The following is an 18,962-nucleotide window of genomic DNA, read 5'->3' as shown; positions in this document are numbered from 1 at the left end:
GATTTAGTTACCGTTGTAGATATGTTAGGGACAAAAGATAATCCCGGAGTTCTGATGAATTGACAAGGATAAAGTTGGAATATTCGGGTAGTAAGGGAACTTGAAATACTGGTTCATCTAAATATTAATTAAACTTATCCTAAATTTACCCAACTCTTCATAATTTAGGACTGGAGCCTTAAGTTTCCCTACCTCCCCTTGATTTTATAGAGAATACCGCTCAATTTCGCCTTTGTCAGATATAAGAGAGAAAATCAATGCCAGACAAAGATCAGTAGATCATTTCCTAGAATAGGCTTGTGCCAAAGAACCTCTCCCAAACCTTACCAACACGATACAGCAAGCAGCCAACAAATCTGATCAAAAAGCTAATAGAGTTGGCCCACAGCCATATTCGAAAGAACCAAATCTTGTGCCAATACGAGTCTCCAAGCCACCACAGTATCTTGAGGCTATCGTTTAAGACGATGAGACATACAAAGATATTTGAGAATATGTATGACGCGAGTAGGATTGTGCGAAACTCCATCATTGCGTCTGCTGTGGCGAGCACCTGGGGACGCTTCTTCTCACGGTATACTGTCTCGCCTTCAGCTGTTGCTCGAGTCAGTGCCTCTTGATACTCCTTGTTTCTGGCTTCAGGAGATTTGTCACACTGGGTATCAGCTGAACGAATGTTCGGATCTTGATCGGAGAAGGTAAATCGTCGCTCAACAGTTGCTGGCCTTGGTCCTTCTTGTCTCTGACCTGCCTCGGTATCTTCGTGCCGACCTTTTCTGCCCCAGCTGATATCATGGGTATTGCTAAAAACATAGATATTGAGAATATTGACGTAAGACGATGATATGAAGAGGAATTGCGCAAAAGAGGTAAGGAGATGCAAAGGGTCAAGTGCCAGAAGAGCGCTCAGGATATAGACCCCAAACACGGAGAATCCAGCGACGATGATGGTGCTCTGTCCAATATCGGCATAGAACTCCCCGATATAGGCATAGTTACTTGACCCAGTATCATCAGTCTTGTAGTCTGCAACTCGTTTGACCAGATAAATCAAGTTCATGATTAGATAAGCTTGTACGAGACCGAATATGGCGAAAGAGATGATGTAACTAATTCGGTGATTCCTCGGCCGGCTTCCAAGAGCTAAGATGAACTGGAATAGTACTGTTGCCAAGTATACGATCTGGATTACGGCGTTGACAATGGGTGTTGCCTTGCCAAAAGGGAATCCGCCAGTCGGTGCATTCTTTGGGGGATCTCCCGAGATACTATTAATAGTAAAAGTCGTGAGTAGAAATGCCGCGAGAGAGAACCAAGCCAGGACAAGGGCTAGGATACTATGCAGAAGAGGGATGAAAAAGGCCAACTTCCGCTTAATCGTATGATCAGACCTCCACAAGTGTCCGCATCTTTTCAAGACATAGATAGTCGAGAAGAAAGCTCCATTAAGCCATCGTCGTCTCTGGTTGACAGAGTCCGTTGTCGTCATTGGAATATCGGTAGTAGCAGTTACAGGAACGTATTTCAGAAGCCAGTGTGTGTTTGGCTTGCTAATGATTCTGAAGCAAATCACTGTCATCGGCGAGGTGGCGATTGAGGTTGACGGGAGATAGAGCGGGGCGGTCGCGGTTATGGCCCTGGATCCATGTTGGGTTGCCGAGAAGCATGTCCTCGAGTGGCTTTCCGCTACTCCCCACGTATCTAAACAGTGATAGCTGTGAGCGTCAGGATGACTGCTACTGGAAAATGGCATACCTGTAGGCTGAGCATGCTCCTGGGAGGAGTGACAAGAACCCTGTCGCAGATTCAAAGGTCGATCAAGCTGGAATCCAATCTTGTACTCAAAGTTCTGGGCGGCAACAATAGGATTGAGGAGATTGAGCCAGCTCCCATTTAAGGAACAGGTGATCTCTCCACAGGCGGCGGCAAGCATCGGTTCAAGATCAAATTCCTTCCAGAGTTTGAAGAGTGCCTGCTTGCCCAACTTTGTGCCTACATCCAGATGAACAGTGATGTTGGGGTCCAAGACTTTTGCGAACCCATTGTACAGCCATCGGTATGAGTTAAGCTTGCCACAGTTGGAAGCCTTCAATAGTAACATCAATTGAACTGGAAATTTCATTGGCCGTGATTCAAGGTCGTAGGGGCTCCCATCGCCATCTATATAAGCCTCGCAGCCGAGATGAGTTGCCAGATGAGATGTACACTCAAACTACAAAGGAGAGTCAGCTCTGTCCGACAAGCTCAAAGTCCACGGCCCGTAAAAGAGCCGATGTTTTTCATGGAACTCTTGAGGATCAGTTGAGATAGCTGTATCGATATGATTTCATTCAGCGACAACAAATAAAGCCAATCTGAGAAGTGAGAGGGCTCACAGGTCAAATGGGCCATTTCTTAAACATTCTGTTCTGTTGTTGAGTCGAGATTCAGGCCAGCGACATGCGCAAGGTCTGAAGGGATCGGCACGTGGATTTGAGAATCAGAGGTATGACCTTCAGGAAGCAGTATTCGCTCGTCCCTTGTAATGTTTTGAAGCTCTGTGACTGCTGGAGTTAAGAACTGATGAAGGATTGTCTGGCTTGGACACGTACCAGGCTCTGAACCCTTAGCGTAGGCGGGCACCCATGGGAACAAAGGTATACGGTCAGACGTGGACATTTGGTTCCCAGAATCAGCATCCGAGGTGAGACGACGGATCGGTAATTTGGGCTTCCTTGGTTTGCGCGATCGATGGGCAGTCTATTGTCTACGTGGGAGACAAAGCCCTCGCCTAAACAATGACTTATACGGCTGGAACGTCTCGTAGGGAACTTGACGTAGCTCGAAGTCAGCTCTTCCAGAGTCTTCACACTACCCTCTGAGACTTCACGATGCTTCGTGTCAGCCCTGCCTCGGATGCGTTATTTGCAATCTCGTGCGGCTGGAAGATCGTCTCCCCATGCCGTTCAGCCTCAACTGGGTCAACCCTCCAATCACCTTGGAATTACAAAGCCACGAAGATTAGTCAACAAAACATCGAAGTATTATTGGTCGACGAATTGTTCCAGGCCCCTGGTAGTATCTTGTTACGGCTTTTCAAGTCTTTGCGCATTCACGTTAGAAGAATCATGTGCCACCTCGCATTTCTTTTCATTTTTGCCATGTCCGTCTTTCCGGTTTCATGAGAAGGCCAGTATCTCTTTTTTCAAGGATATCTGCACTTATACTTATACATTAAGTCAAATAATCTCGCGCTTCTGCGAAGTGCAATCACTATTGGTGGAAATGTCGAAAGTTGGACATTCGACATATACATGGCGGCCACAGCCTGATTCCTCACATCTCCACAGCCCAATTTCTCACCGATTGCTAGTCCCGTTGTATTAGACGTATTATCCATGATCTGACTAGAGAACTGGTGACGTGGTAAACCATTTGATTGGCCTCAGCCCTTCTGGCGGTCTCCGTTGTTCTGCCTTGCAGATTTTGTGTACCCAACAAAGCTGCACCGCCCGGCCACAGTGTCTCTGGATTGAAGCCCTGCGGTGAGTTTTTAACCCCTCTGAGGCTCTGCTACAAGCATTTAAACAGATGCCAGAGCGCCCGAAATCTGCCTTGTGCGAAAGTCTAACGCGCCAGAGATCGGAATCAGCCTTGAGCCAAGGTAAACATGCCCGAGACACAGTACCCAGACTACAAGCTCCTGCCGCAGGTCTTTGAAGCCTGGCTGCGCAGAAGATTCAACGACCCGTCAATTGAAGTTCAAGTGAGGCCCCCCAAATATCATCGTCGCGAAGGATAACTTGCTAATGGTCTACGAATCATAGTGCAGGCATGGCAATTTTGTTTTCAATTTGCCCGACAATGAAGAGATCACGGAAGTAAGTTTAATGCATTGGAAAACAGATTCGAAACTCACAGCGACTGAAACAGGACGACGACCTGGAGATTCGTAGACTTCGGGGGCAAAGCACTTTGCCTTCTTAATGAGACATGGGGGTGAGCCTAGTAGCGCACTGGAGATCGGCTACAGTGGGCTGTAATTCTTACATCGTTTCAATTGAAGAGCAGTTAATTGAAAGCATACAAGAACATGACCATTGATATAAAAATGATAGATGCTGCTCTGAATTAGAGGCTCATTCAATTACATTGTTCTTTATAATACATATAAAGCTTTACACATGGACACTTACGACCTTCTCGTGGAGTGCTGCAGGCTTTGGCCTACTTATCCCTGCAATTTACAGCGGCCGTCCCGACGGAAGTATTCCCTTGAAACCTTACACACACAACTTAAACAGTCCAAAGCGAGGCTTTTCGATTCAGATCAAGAGGATATATGCTTTATCGAGCCAAGTGAAGGAGTTGAAAGTAATGCTTCTACTATTACGTTCCGCTCGTTACTGACAGCCTACAGGGTACTGTGAAGAAGTCATCAAATGCCCTTCTGATTTGCAAAGACATCTGTTCCAGAACCGCAAAGACCCATACTACTGCATAGTGTAAGCCATCTCGATGTCGCATCTCTAGCACTTCGCGCGCTGAACGCGAGTAGTTTCATTAATTCAGACGACTCACGATCCCCACTGAACTGCTCCCATGAGAGCTTTTCATTTCTTGCCTCTTTTCACCAGATCCCAGAGTCCTTCTTGGACCTTGTCTCTGCTTTTGGGTTCACGAAGGAACCGAAGAATTACCACACAACTGGCTTCGACGGCTTTGACACCCTCGACGCACCAAAATGGTCCACTATAGAGATCCCCAGATTAGGGCGATCTGGTCGTGACCATGCTATCCAATATCTAATACGGTCTATCGAGAAGTCTACAGGCCCCAAGAAGGAGATTACCTGGAACGTTCGACAAATGGCCGTTCATCACAGATACGATTTTGTTACTGGAAAGTCCTTTTGGCTTAGCATGAAAAGCAACGGACTCATGGAGGAAAGAACTAAGCAGGCAATATCGGAGGATCCAGCTCTCAGACCGACTGCAGCTGATGGTTTACCGAGGTCGTTTGCGGCAACACTGCAGATACATCTCATGCATCTTGAATGGTGTGATGAGTCTTGGCAAGAATGCATCGCAGAATTTGAGAAAATGATCCGCAAAGTATTAACTAAAGCCAAAGCGGCCAGTCTAAATCATTCCACAGATTCTCGCGAATTACCCCTCATGAAAGCGCTGAGAAGAAATACTAATCTCACAGAGAGTGACGTACGAGGGAAGAAGACAGGCTTCAGCCTGAAATATTGGCTTGGCCTCAAAAGTGGCCTAATGTCGTGTTTCCGTGCAGGTGGCCAGAAGAGGACTGCCCCACCACCCATATTGCCTGTGGCGGCGGAGAAGGACATGGTACCTCCAGCTAATCAGGTTGACGACTTTTCCAAGCAGCTTTACAGCCTTATGGTACTTGGTACCTTTTCGTTCGAGGAGGTACAGCACCTCCACCACCTTGGTGAGCAGCTCGAGAGCTTTCGGGTCGTGTTACAGCTGGATCGCCAGACACTCCGAGATGTTACAGAGCACTACCAAGACTTGGCCAGCAGAAATGGCTTCACTTCTAAAATGATGAAAGCTTGCAAAGGAGACATGGCGTCCTTTACTCGGCGAGTGGATCGCATTCGAAAGAACTTGGAAATTCGGTTGACCCAGATCGAGTCCATGATGGCCTGGCTGCAGGAGGGAAAGGCCCTGGTAATGAGTCTTTTGTTTAGTCAACTACTGCCAACGCAGCATTCTGACGGGCGTTTTTCCAGTTCGATGGCATCCTGCAGTACCGCAGCGTGCAGGTCAGCCACGTCTTCACCGAGAGTTCCCACATCCAATCGGAGAAGATGGAGCGCATTGCACATAAGACAGAGCAAGAAACGATCTCGATGCATGTGGTGACGTGCGTTACGCTTGCATTTCTGCCTGGGACGTTCGTAGCGGTGTGTTTGCTGCGATGTTTTTCGTAAAACCCGAAATGACTGACTTCTCCCGCCTAGGCTTTCTTTCAAAGTGGACTCGTCGAGATCAACAAAGCCTCAGATGACGTCCGTGGATCTGTGGTTTTTCATGCAGGAGCGTTCAAACTGTTTTCGGTTATTTGCTTTCCCCTTATGTTTATTACCTTCGCATTATGGTTCATGCTGTTCAAGATCTTGGCCTGCAGGGCTTACAAGAGAGAGAAGGAGGAGAGCGTGTAATCTAATATTTGGCATTATGGAGCAGGCCCCGAGTCGCGGTGCCCCAGAACTATTTAGCTATTTCCTAGGGCATTCTTATCTTTTCCGTTACAAGGCATTTAGTATATATCAACACTCAGTTTAGGGCTTTACCCCGCGTCTGCTCGCAGCACGAGGCAATCATTGGCCCCAAACAAGGTGATTTCTGGGGCGAGGAGATCGCCCGGCTTCTGTGATCTGTCAGCGGCAGAGAAAAGAGAGAACTAACCTTATTTCTTGAATATGACTCGCCAGCATGCACCAATACCTCTCAGGCAAGTTGCCCGTCAGCCTTACGAGTGACAAAGTGTTTGCGAGTGTCAATCTCTCCGCCACGGCGTGGATATTGAATCGGAGTGTTGTACATCAGGTACTCGGCATACATGCGTCAAACATCATGTGCTGTCTCAATTGTGTTTCTCTCGGTATCCCCGTTATTTAGGCAATAAGACCCACGATCTGCCTCGAACTAACTGGGACCCGTTCCTGGGGCTTAGCAGCTAACTAAGTTCTGTGTGGTGATTATAAGCTCTCAGCCACAGGTCTCAACTGCAAATAACACATCTAGCTCACTATTTAGACATTATACCGGGGCTTAGCAGCAGTTGCCTTTTGAGGCTCGATTTGGGGGCAGTGAAACAAAATCAAGCAGCAGAAATTCCAAGCTAACATGCCGTCCATTGTTTCAAATAGGATATTTAAAGATGCATCTGTCCTCTCATCGTCAACCTTGAGGCGCCAGACCACAGCATGAGCCAGCTTACTACATCAAGGTATGTTTGTGATACTTACAATTCAAGAGACCCTTCAGGCCCTTGCTATATCCACTCCCAGACTCGCCTGACCTCCGCTGACACAGGTCTCAGTTCTCCAATGAATGAGCTTGTGGATCATTTTCGGGGCGAAGTGGAGCGGGTGGCAATCAGCGGCGTCAATGGTGAGGATCAGGTGGTTCTCTATGTTCCGCTTGCTGCGCTGAAGAAGTACTGGACTGAAACGCGTGTCAATGACATCCTGAACTGTCCTACCTCTCCCATCGCCGAGAATCCTCGAGTCATTATTGAGAGCTACCTCCAAATCTTTTCCACACTCGTCTATAATGGCTACTGCGACAGGATCTCTTGGTTCTTTCGCAGTAATCCCAAGAACTTGGACGACCATAACCTTCCCTTCAATGCACAGGTCTTCGAGCGCACTTCTGATTGGTCAAACTCGTTTTTGGAGCACCAGTGGATGTTTTGTCCTGCTGAATTTGCAGAACGTCAGTATCACAAGCGGATATTCGACTCCAAGGTTATTCTACCCGTCACATACAGCGGAGATATCAGAGCAAGGCGTATTGGGCCCGATGGAGCAACACTGCGCAAGTATCAACTTAACTCCCATTCCAACTCCATCGCACCAAAGGTAAGTGGACCCCAACCAGCTGATGACACCTAACATCTAACAACATTAGGACAAAACAGTTGTCTTCAAGGTTTATGAGGGTCTCGAGGGAGAAGTCCGTTACAATGCTGAGACAGATGTCTATGTGAGGCTTGACAAACACTCCAATGATTACATTGCGAAGCACATTGCGAGCTTCTGCTTTCGAGGAACTCATAAGTTCGTCATTGTACTGGAATACGCGGAAGGTGGTTCTCTTACGGATTACCTAAAGAGGACTCACCCTCCTGTGACCCCAAACGACATTATTATCTTATGGGAGCAGCTATTCAAGCTTACCGAGGCCCTGTATCTCTTGAGCTCGATATACCAACAGAATCCAGCACAGCAACAGACCCTTGTGGGGTACGTTCGAGTCAGCCCTCAGTCTCTGCCTCTTTCTGACAAGCCTTAGTATACATCAGGATATACATCCAGGGAACATCTTGGTCTTTCCGAAGGCGAATGGACGCTCTTCGTTTGACGTCAAGTTCAAGCTCACAGATTTTGGACTGGCTGGCATGGGCAGGGTGTCACCTTCAGACAGGAGACTAAGGACCGGAAACAGAGGGAATAGGATGTATGGTAAGGACCTTCTCGAAGCTCTATATTTGACTATAAAAGCTGACAATAATGCCATAGGGTCTCCAGAGGTGTTCTCAAATTTCCCAGTCCAGGACAGTTGCGACGCACGAATATCTCCGATAGCTGACATCTGGTCTCTCGGGGCTCTATTCAGCGATCTCCTTGTCTGGATGATTGCTGGCGAAGAAGAACGAGAGAGATACTGTGGCAGAAGGGAGGCAGAGATTTCTCAACATTCACATCTCCGAAGTGCAGGATACGACTGCTGTTTTCACGATGGCGAACAGCGGTTGAAATCGATCCAAGACGTCCACAATGAAGTCTTGCGACACAAGAGAGGTAGTGACTCGATATCACCTCTCATCAGCGATATTATTCTGGATCACATGCTTGTTGGACCTCGAGAGCGGATGGATGCTATGCAGATCAGGACCTTCGCCGCAAGGAAGTTTGGAGAGAACCAGAAAGGGAACTCAGCCACCAAACTCGCATCAGATGGTATGTTTTCGATCCTGACTAGTGCGGACACAACGATTCTTCATGCAGGGCAACCGTTGGAAAGAGCTCTTCCAGAGAGACGATCGACAATGCCGGCGAATGGTTTCAGTGGGAGTTCCCTCCCAGACAGATCGCTACTGTCACAACCTCATGTTGGTGAGCCAACGCCAGTGGGGGCTGCTACTGCGAACCACCCAAACCAACAGCCAAACGGAAACTCCACATCACCAGAGAGGGTGGTCACGGTGAAGGAGGTATACCCAATGATAGTGGGGGGAAACCACAGGTTTCACATTAGCCGTCTACTCGGCGCTGGCCGCAGCAAAGCGGATGAAATTATGAATTTGCCTGGAATGCAGGAAGCCCGAAGCAAGATCTCAGAGAACAATGGACGAGATCAGGTTGGTACACGGTCTCAATGATACTCAGAACTGAACTAATCCAAATTCTAGATACTTCTCTTTGACAACTTCGGCTCCATGCACATACACAAGAGAAAAGCAATGAAGACCGCCAGAGTCATCAGTTATGTCGCTAAAGAGGCGGATGATGATGGCATGGAAGTCTACGCTGCATCCAAGACAGCCAAGGGTCCCATAAAATGCAAGAATAGCACTGAGGTCGAAGCGGCGATCGGCAAGTTCAAGACCGTACCAGGGACATGCAAGCTACGGAAGTGTCTCGACGACATTCTCAACCGGGTTCTGAAAGAGGACGGCTTCAAACCTACGAGTATCTACATCTTCACTGATGGTGTTTGGGAACCGGGCGAAGACCAGGTCAAGTTCGCAATCAGCCGGGCCATCAAGTTCCTGATCGAACATCGACTACCATCATCAGCACTCATGTTTCAATTTGTTCAGTTCGGCAACCATCCGAAAGGCGAAGCACGTATGAAGAGTTTGGACGATGAGTGCAAGAAGGAGACCGAAGATGAAAAGTAGTAAGTATACATTCCTCTCTCTGCCTCATATATAGCAAGGCACTAATGGCATCTCAAGTGATGTTGTTGACCACAAACATTGCGATAGCCATGTTCCCTACATCGTCATTGGTAGTATTTCATCATATTATGATGAAATGGAGGCAAGGTTAAACGACAAGCTATAGGGCGTCTTCTACGTTACAAATTCTTCTCCTCATCGACTTCTTTTTAAGTATGATGACTTCAGAGAATATGGTGCTGTTTTTGGGTCCATTCCGGCGTTTATATACAAGGTCTCACGGCACTGGGGAGTTGGTTCTGGGGCATGATCTTTCGGGCTACGAATATAGAATATCAATGATACCACGGGCTTTTTAATGGCAGGAGTTAAATTTTAAACCCGAATTTTGTTGATCTCATTCAACAAAGTTGAGTACATCGATTTGCTTGACCTTTGCTCAGCTGCAAAGCAAAGAGTGCTGTTATGGCCGGATCATAATCTCCCCGACGGCCAATGTGTTGTCCCAAAGCCTTAGCGCCACAAAACGATATTTCCTCCACCGGAGTTGGAGCATGCTGTGAATTCCGGCTCGTAAATGAGGCTAGTGGATTCAGCCGAGGCCTCTGATCTAGCCTGTAAACGGAAAACAGCCTTCTTCCTTACCAATCACAAGTGGCGAAAGCTTGACTCCGTACAACAATTTCATGGAATTTTCGGACCGCGTATTCGAGAAAAGTCTCCGAGGTATTATTGGCTGTACTATATCTTAATCACATCGCCCCTTGTCCTGCCCAACTGAAAGAGCATCAACGATGTCGACAAAAATGCTCTCAATCACGGCGCCGGCTTATACCAGCCCATCAGACTATGAACTTTCCACAGTTCCAATACCAACTATTACTAAGGATACAGATGTCCTCATCAAAGTCCATGCTGCGAGCATCAATCCAGTTGACGTGAAGAAAGCCGCCGGTGTCTTCAAGATGGCGATAAAGGAAGAGTAAGTTGCCTCAATCGAGGCTGAAGAGACGACGGGCTAATATCACGGTTGTCAAGATTCCCGTATAAAATTGGGTATGACGCAGCAGGCGTGGTCGTGGAAATTGGAAAGGATGTGACAAAGCTGAAAGTTGGCGATGAAGTCTATACGAGATTGCCAGAAGTTGGGAGAGGTATGATGAAATGGTACGTCAGAAACAAGGGCACCGACAGCTGACATTGCGAAACAGGTGCTTGGAGCGAGTATGTGAAGTGCCCAGATGGCTACGTCTCCCTGAAACCTAAGAATCTTTCTTTTGCCGATGCTGCGTCATTGCCACTGGCTGGAGTCACGGCATTGCAGGTTCTCGGGCAATACAAGGGAACACTGGAAGGCAAGACGGTATTTATCCCCGCTGGCTGTAAGTCATATATCACTCCTGTTATCAAGAGGAATGCTGATGCTTCTGTGTAGTGAGCGGTACAGGAGCTATCGCATGCCAGCTAGCCAAGAATATCTTCCGCGCTGGCAGGGTCATCACCACAGTCTCTACCTCCAAAATACCCAAAGTCCCGGAGCTTCTGGGTGAGGGCACGGTGGATCAGAGTAAGTTCTGACCCCAACCACCGAGACTTGGCTGACCGATATCACAGTCATCGATTACACCAAACAGAAAGTCTCAGAAACCATTCCTCCAAAATCCGTCGACTTCTGCTTCGATACGACCGGCCAAGCCATGGAGTTTCTATCCCTTATGGTTCCTTCAACCGGCATGATTGTCTCGATCTCAACAACTCCATCGGCATCGACTCTACAAGCGTCAAGTGTCATGCGCCGACCGGATAACCCTCGAATCCCATTTGCCGGTCGAGTATTCCTCGATGCAGCGGATGTGATCCGCAGACTGCGGGCATGGCGATGGGGCGTCACGTACATGTACCACTTCTTGGATCCAAACCGAGAGGACTTGGATGCCCTCACCGGTTATGTGGAGAATGGAAATGTGAAGCCAGTCGTTGGGGCGATGGTTGACATGAGAGATCTAAAGGCGGTCCGCGAGGCCTGTGATCAGACTTACAAAGGAAAGGGCGGGTTGGGAAAGACTGTTTTCGAAGTGATCAAGGATTAACAATAATCGATCAAGTAATATTTCAGTTACAGTTTTGACTTCAAGAACGACAAGTCTCGTGGACTAACCACTTCGGCCTTGATCTTCTCCCTTGACCTTTCCACATCTTTCCTTACAAGCTCCGAGTACAGCTGCTGTATCCTCTCTGTAACAACACCTCTCTTTCCATCGCCGACTACTCGACCGTCAATCTCAGTAACATGGATTTGTGAGGGGAAAGTCCCTGTGCAAAAGGCTTCATCTGCTCCATAGGCTTCCGTGAGTGTAAAGTCTAGTTCTCGAACAGTAATGCCATTCGCTCGGCAAACGTCGATAGTCTTTTGACGGGTGATTCCCTGCATCTGGTTATCCTTGGTAGGAGCCCAGACTTCATCACCTCGAACAATGAAGAAGTTGACAGAGTTGCATGTCTTGACAAAACCGCGTAGGTCAAGCATGAGAGCCTCGTCAACGTTCATCACATTGGCGTGAATGCAAGCTTGAACGTCTGTGGCTTTTGAGATGTGATTCCACTGCTCGTCCTTGACATCAGGGGGTCCACGACGGACCCACGTTGTCGCGAGTCTCAGACCTCTTGACTTGGAGTTGGGGTCAACTGCCTTAGACTCCGGAATGATGACGATGAGGGGAAGGCCGATGTTGACTTTTGGATTTTGGTACGGAGTAGCTTTCAGACCACGACTCACGACAAGTCGGATGTGAACATGCTCATCATCGCCCATGTCATTCGCATCAAGCGTCTGGTGAATTAGGTCGAGAAGGTCGCCTTTTGCTAGACCGAGGTCCATGTACATGGCTTTCGCTGACTGGAAGAGGCGATTTATGTGCTCTTTGGCAAACTGAACTCGGCCCTTGTTTGCACGAATGCCTTCCTTGAAACATGTTAATGGTAGCTTCCCGTTTTCGCAAAGAGGCAACTCACCCAGATGCCATCGCCGACAAGGAAATTTGAGTCAAAGACTGAGACTACAGCTTCCGCTCGAGGCACCAAATTGAACTCTCCAGTCACTCCATCACGAATCCCGACCTGAACTATGATCAGCAACTATCCTCCTCATTTGATACTTTGACTCACTCGGATGGAAGCATTCTTAGCATTTGGCACGGAGCTATGCGTTGAGCCTCCATGGCTTCCCTGCTTTGCGTTTGTCATATTTGCTATTATCAACCAAATATTGTAATGGGATTGTGATTTCGTGATATTGAGATGGAATGGTTCAATCCAGTCAAATATTATATCTCCGAGAATTTTAATATGGCTCGTATCAAGATCTTCCGACCGTGTTGTTGAGCTCGGGGTCCACCGACGGCAAATTCGGTCGTGACCGAGCTGACTCGCGGAAGTGGAGTAGCATCCGATAAGGCTTGGATCATCTGCTCATTCTTATACTAGGTGGTAAAATTACTTTGGCAAATTGGGGATAATTTAGGATAATTCAGCATAAGCTTCAGATGGATTTAGTAGAGTCTTTGGTGAGCTTAGTGCTGTCGCTTGATTCAGAGTCGTCAGTCTTTTGATGCCTTGAAGGTTCTGTTATCAAAATCGGCCAACTACCCACTGTAACTTGACGTGATCGCAAGGCTACCTAATCGTCATCGGCATCCATTCTGGTTCGTTCGTTATCATCCCCAACCCCAGATAACAGGGCGGGGTGATAGGCTAGAACTCCTCTAAGCAGTAAAGTCCTCTCGGTAGCGTCCGAGTAGTGAGCTCGGTGGTGACCGAACGACTCGTTGTACACCGAAGCCTAGGAATTACAGCGATAAACTCCCCGTACCAGCGAAATTGCCCCCACTAAACCCGGGGAAGTGGTAGACTAGCTTTGTAGCAGAGCCATTTGAAGAATTCATAAAGGTCGGGTCATGTAACACTCTGATATTGCAAGGACACCATTAACCTCCAGTGTTTCTGTCTTGGTCGCTGCGATATCTTTGCATCATGTCACTTAAATCAACGACTGGCGAGGGCGGAGCCAAAGACATGGCCCAATCTGTTGCCTCTGACCGTGTTCACGATGAGGTTCTCGAATTGACCAAGGCCCAATCGAAGCGACTGCTCCTCAAGACAGACTTGGTCGTGATGCCACTTGCTGTCTTGAGTATGACGCTCGCTTTCTTGGATAAGGTATGACTGATCACTCAGGTTTGGCCATTCGCTTGCTGACGGGTCGAAGAATGCGCTGGGATACGCCGCCATCTTCGGCATCAAAGAAGATGCCCACCTCAAACCCCAAGAGTACAGCTGGCTCAGCAGTATCTTCTATTTCGGTTACCTAGCCATGGAGTTCCCCAACCTGTGGCTAATGACCAAGATTCCAATCGGCAAATACGTTGGTGGCTGTCTCACTCTATGGGGTGTTGCCCTATGCTTCATGGCTCTCTGCCATAACTTTGCGGGACTAGCGACTATCAGATTCCTCCTTGGTGTCTTCGAAGCTGCTGTGCTGCCTTGCATGATGATCATCAACTCGATGTGGTATTTGAGGAACGAGCAGCCTCTTCGAACAGCGTTCTGGTATAATACATTTGCTGGTGTGTTTGGAGGTATTCTGTCGTATGCTATTGGACAGATCAATGGATCACTATCCACTTGGAAGGTTAGTGAAGGTCCTTTCAAGAGATATTTCTGTACTGACAAAAGACGACAGTACATCTTCCTCATCTATGGAGCCTGCACCGTACTCGCTGGAGCTCTAGTCTTCTTCGGTCTGCCCGACACTCCATCAAAAGCATGGTTCTTTACTGAGGAGGAAAAGAAGCTTGCAATGATTCGTCTCGCACCCAACCAGACTGGTATTGAATCAAAGAAGGTTTGTTCCAGACACATGTCCCATCATATGAACTGAGGCTTACATCATTCCAGAAATTCCAAACCACTCAAATCCTCGAGGCGCTCCGTGACCCTAAATGCTACTGCATCTGGCTCGGCGTCTTTGGCTATGCCCTCGCCAACGCCGGTATCACAAACTTCAATCCACTCATCATTGCTGGGTATGGCTTCAGCAAGACGAAGACCGTTCTCATGGCCACTCCTCAAGCGGCCGTTGCTATGATCAGCCAAGCAATCCTCACTACTATCGCGTTCTTCATTCCTAACCTGCGATGTATCTTCTGGATCTTCGGTGCGCTTATGGGTCTAGTTGGAGCGGTTATGGTTCACTCACTCGATGTTGCGACTCAACGAGATGCTTCGCTAGCGGGCGTTTACCTCATGGGCTTCTATAACGTTCCCTGGGTCTTCTTGCTCAGTCTGTCTTCATCTAATACAGCTGGTGCGACGAAGAAGAGTTTCATGGGTATTTCTATCGCAATTGTCTATGGTATGCACTCTCCTACCTTAATTCTCATAGAGTTCGCTCGCTGACTAACGACTTACAGCTGTTGGCAACATTGTCGGTCCCCAATTCTTCCTCGATAGGCAAGCACCAACATATGCTCTCGGTATCGGCTCCATGCTTTGCGCGTTTGCCTTGATGGCCGCCACTGGTGTGGCCTACTATGTCCTTTGCGCTGTGGAGAACAAGAAGCGCGATAATCAATACGGCAAGACTCACGATGACACAGATGCTGGGTTGGAGGCAGAGAGAAGCGACAAGACGGATTGGCAGAATCCCAACTTTCGCTATACGTACTAATAAATACGAGTACCTTTTCATAGTGTGTTATATATCTCTAAATTTATGATACCAATCTTCTTATAATCCTCATCTTTCAATCCGTAGACCCGTAGCTATCTTTTACATGGTGGCAGCTGATATTGTTGCCTTGAATGACCTTATGTGCAGTATGGTGAGTTGAGCTACAAGCTAGTTACAAAACATATATTTCTAAAACTTGAGAAGTTTAATATATGTTCTGGTTTGAGAAGGAAAGGGCGCAAACCAGGACCCAAGATGTGAGAGACATAATTCACGAGTCAAAGGAGCGAAAAATTGAGAGGTTGAAGAAGAAATGCAAAAAAGGATGCCGGAAATAAGGCATCTAGGAGAAATAACAAGACCTTTGTAATCTATGACGACGATATATCGTGAATTTATTTTGCGCTATTTAGTTTACATATAAATTGATAAAGATATTATCTATTGAAGTCATCGCAATGTTGTGAGCTGGGTGCGTGATGGCTAGGGTTATATGGTAAGTGGGTCATTTGGTCCTCATTGATCAAACTTGCGCTGTTGGGGTATATACCTACCCTAGATATGCTATAAACAGTTTTTTTGAACTTGCTCTGAGATAAGCCGGTGATAAATAGCGCATGTCTTTGAGTGAAAGAGAACTTCCTTAGGGAGAGAAAAAAATATATAAGTATAACTGACTGATTTCACCTCAATTCACTCATAGATATTTAGTCCAGGCATACAATAGGGTTGAGAGTTTTATGCAGAACATTAATTAAGATGCACCTCTTCGATTGCATGATAAGATATCGGATAATGCCGAGATAATGATGGGCTCGGTAATTGCATAATTCCGATCCGTTATGGCGTCAACGGTGATGTCCCCACTATTTTCGGATGGTTGCGAGACATCTCGACTTGTCTGTTATCCTTATACTTGCCGAAGATACGAACAAAACAACTTCCCGTTACCCTAGACAATAATGTTTCCATGCTTTCAAGTCTTCAGCCTTCTGTTTCGAAAGCATGCAGTCGATGTCGGTCACGTAAGGTAAAGGTGAGTTTATCTACGATCAATAGTAGGCTCATTTGGGGCTCTTGGTTGACACGAGGCTTAGTGTGACCTCAAGGTCCCGCAGTGTACAGCATGCACACGACAGAATGAAGCTTGCAATATTACGGACTGTGTCTCTTACCCTTACGCAGTTGTAAAGGCTCTTCAAGATAGGATCAATGACCTCGAAGCAAGGTTGAGATTGGTTCCAACACCAAATGAAACAGTTGCTGAGCCAGAGCCAGAGCCCTCGGACGTGAATCCGGAGCCCCGTGCTGATCTGCAGAAGGAGGCTGAAGAGGTGGGTTTCCTCACAGCGGGAGGATCAGACCTGTACTCAGGGAGCAAGTATGGTGAGTGAAGATCGATCACGATGATCAATTGAAGACCCTGCTGATCGTTGATCTGCTTCAGTCGGCAGCGCGGCCGGATCGACATTTGCGAGGATCTTCTTCAAACAGCTCAATCTTGTTCCCTCGTGGGATTCCGGGCACCAGGGACACGCTCTGGAACAGCACCTCTGGGAAGCAACAGCAGCTTTACCGCCACAACCCATTGCACGGGCGCTGCTCAACATCTACGTCGCCCGGGTACATATTTGGTGGCCATTTTTACAGCTTCCGCATTTGAGGAGGGTCTTTCAGCGCATCTATGAGAGTCCGAGGCAATGCAGTGACCATGAGAAGTTTACTGTGTTTGCTATTCTCGCGTTAGCAAGCTGTCAGCTCACCGCAAAGGATGCTCAATCTCCAGCTATGATGGACTTGAATGACACCAATGCTTACTTCCAAACCGCATTACGTTTCTTCAATAACTTTAGTGACAACCCGCGAGACCTCTTCGGTATACAAGCAGTACTGCTTCTGGCAGTATGGATGCTAGACTCGTCTCACAGCAGCCACAATAATGACCTCTGGCAGGTCAGCCGCTACATTATGTCGGCCGCCATCGAAGCAGGACTCCACCGTTACAACAAAGACTGGGGTTTCACACCTGAAGAATTAGAGATCCGGAATAGGACGTGGTGGTGTGCATACAACCTGGAAAGGTTAGTTGTCTCGCCCAATCGAGAGTTCTGACTCGACTGACCTCGCAAATTAGACAAGTTGCGACTCTTACAGGTCGAGTCTTATCCATTCGGGATCATGCAGTCCACACGATGTTACCCAATCCAGCCGCCTTCGACGCCCTTACACCACTTGAGAGTTCCATGGCACCCATTCTCCACAAGCATAATGTTGAGGTTATTCGTCACATGATTACGTTGCGGAGAATTAGTGGTCGCATCCTTGAGTCGATCTACATCGCGAGAGGGCCTAGCGGCACGGCTATGGATACAACATTCCAGCAGATTTGTGCGACATCCGATCAAATACGGAGGGACCTTGAACTCTGGGAGCAGCAGTTGGAGGCAATGGCCTTGAAACCATCTCGAGAGTACTCTGAGATGAAGATTGAGTACTGCCTTCTGCAGCTCCTACTACACAGGCCATCACCAACATTCATGGTTCCCTCACGTCAAATGGCCTCCTACTGTTCCAAAGCTGCATCTACTGCCATCAGTCAATGGTCAAAGATTGAGGGCGAGTATGGTATTTCCGCTATTTGTCGATGTTTTAGACAACTGCATGATATAATCCTGGTCGGACTAGCAGCTCTTTACTGCGACTGGTGAGTTGGGCAAGCTGAACCCTGGAATGTGACTGACATGGTTATCCTGCAGGCAGGCTATGGCCCTAGCCCAGACTGGAGATGAGGCTCAAAGGCCGCATCGGCATTTCAACGACACCGCCACTTGTCTAGACCTCATCGACCGCGGTGTTACACATATGAGGGTTCCATATCTGGCAAAGTACAAAGACTTGTTCCAGGCTGTCAGAAATAAAGTTTATGCCAAGACGATTTTCACCAGCATTACTCCAGGGGCTATGAACTCGACCATCTCCCCTGGCACAATGTCGCAAGGACTCATTTTTAATCCCAACGACGATATAATGTTCTCAATGGGTGATGGAGTGGAAGCTTATGTGAATCAAGTGAATGAGTTCTTGGATGGTGGTGGATTTAATGTCGATGAGGCTCTTGATGCGTGGTACGATGCTTTGATGGGGGAGATACAAAATGGCGATACCCAGATGATGGAGTGATACTTCGGGGAAGGGACAAACTCAATTGTTGACTGCAAATGAAATAATAATGAATGAATAAGACTATTGTCATTTTACGAGACAACCAATAAATATTAAGTTGTGGCTGATATCAACGTCGTCATTAGTAAGACGTTGAACCGTTAGCTTGTAATTGACAGCTGACAAAAGAAGCAAGCACATCGTTGGCTCCATTATAAACCCCTGTTCAGCTGGAGGAGGCTCGAAATGGAGTTGCTAAGCCGATGCCGAGACATTGACTTCAGCTACTAAAACACTCAACCAATCACGGGGATTCGAAATGACTTTGGTCAACAAAACATAGTGGACATTTTATTAAGTAAGTACAACTAATAGATCGATCTCCCAGCCAGTCAGTGCTTGCCTGAGATGCAGGTAAAAGTCTGAAAGC

General features: G+C 47.5%; 6 protein-coding genes across 6 annotated transcripts; 3 read left to right on the top strand and 3 right to left on the bottom strand.

Annotated features, from left to right (window-relative positions):
* Window positions 1–76: 76 nt before the first annotated feature.
* On the bottom strand, window positions 77–2,617 carry BKA55DRAFT_1803 (uncharacterized protein). The gene is made up of 4 exons (XM_046185044.1): window positions 2,592–2,617; window positions 2,376–2,537; window positions 1,756–2,212; window positions 77–1,701 (listed from the first exon to the last, which is right to left on the bottom strand). The coding sequence occupies exons 3-4, from the start codon at window positions 2,120–2,122 to the stop codon at window positions 287–289; spliced, it is 1,782 nt and encodes a 593-aa protein (XP_046055880.1). The 5' UTR covers window positions 2,123–2,212; window positions 2,376–2,537; window positions 2,592–2,617; the 3' UTR covers window positions 77–286.
* Window positions 2,376–2,891, bottom strand: BKA55DRAFT_547872 (uncharacterized protein). Its single transcript, XM_046191066.1, has one exon. The coding sequence runs from the start codon at window positions 2,656–2,658 to the stop codon at window positions 2,395–2,397; it is 264 nt and encodes an 87-aa protein (XP_046055879.1). The 5' UTR covers window positions 2,659–2,891; the 3' UTR covers window positions 2,376–2,394.
* Window positions 2,892–3,649: 758 nt separating this feature from the next.
* On the top strand, window positions 3,650–11,220 carry BKA55DRAFT_498316 (uncharacterized protein; the record flags this gene model as incomplete). The annotated part of the gene is made up of 16 exons (XM_046186538.1): window positions 3,650–3,745; window positions 3,807–3,860; window positions 4,230–4,353; window positions 4,400–4,482; window positions 4,665–5,678; window positions 5,741–5,914; window positions 5,972–6,168; window positions 6,991–7,597; window positions 7,668–7,981; window positions 8,031–9,099; window positions 9,151–9,641; window positions 9,730–9,755; window positions 10,429–10,624; window positions 10,681–10,796; window positions 10,854–11,024; window positions 11,078–11,220. 16 exons carry the CDS (start codon window positions 3,650–3,652, stop codon window positions 11,218–11,220), a joined length of 4,875 nt encoding a protein of 1,624 aa, XP_046055878.1.
* Window positions 11,221–11,758: 538 nt separating this feature from the next.
* Window positions 11,759–12,885, bottom strand: BKA55DRAFT_496738 (aminotransferase; the record flags this gene model as incomplete). Its single annotated transcript, XM_046186395.1, has 3 exons — window positions 11,759–12,604; window positions 12,655–12,759; window positions 12,808–12,885. The coding sequence occupies 3 exons, from the start codon at window positions 12,883–12,885 to the stop codon at window positions 11,759–11,761; spliced, it is 1,029 nt and encodes a 342-aa protein (XP_046055877.1).
* Window positions 12,886–13,671: 786 nt separating this feature from the next.
* BKA55DRAFT_682198 (major facilitator superfamily domain-containing protein) lies at window positions 13,672–15,367 on the top strand (the record flags this gene model as incomplete). Its single annotated transcript, XM_046198300.1, has 5 exons — window positions 13,672–13,857; window positions 13,907–14,329; window positions 14,381–14,542; window positions 14,596–15,052; window positions 15,111–15,367. 5 exons carry the CDS (start codon window positions 13,672–13,674, stop codon window positions 15,365–15,367), a joined length of 1,485 nt encoding a protein of 494 aa, XP_046055876.1.
* A 906-nt stretch (window positions 15,368–16,273) lies between these two features.
* BKA55DRAFT_1488 (fungal-specific transcription factor domain-containing protein) lies at window positions 16,274–18,653 on the top strand. Its single transcript, XM_046184936.1, has 5 exons — window positions 16,274–16,406; window positions 16,468–16,756; window positions 16,818–17,451; window positions 17,505–18,074; window positions 18,127–18,653. Exons 1-5 carry the CDS (start codon window positions 16,341–16,343, stop codon window positions 18,548–18,550), a joined length of 1,983 nt encoding a protein of 660 aa, XP_046055875.1. The 5' UTR covers window positions 16,274–16,340; the 3' UTR covers window positions 18,551–18,653.
* Window positions 18,654–18,962: the final 309 nt, after the last annotated feature.

The sequence above is a fragment of the Fusarium redolens genome (assembly GCF_020744475.1).
Source record: "Fusarium redolens strain MPI-CAGE-AT-0023 chromosome Unknown BKA55scaffold_1, whole genome shotgun sequence".
In the NCBI taxonomy this organism is placed as follows: Eukaryota; Fungi; Ascomycota; class Sordariomycetes; order Hypocreales; family Nectriaceae; genus Fusarium; species Fusarium redolens.
Note: the sequence above shows the minus strand (reverse complement) of the source record. Positions and strands in the feature narration are given on the sequence as shown.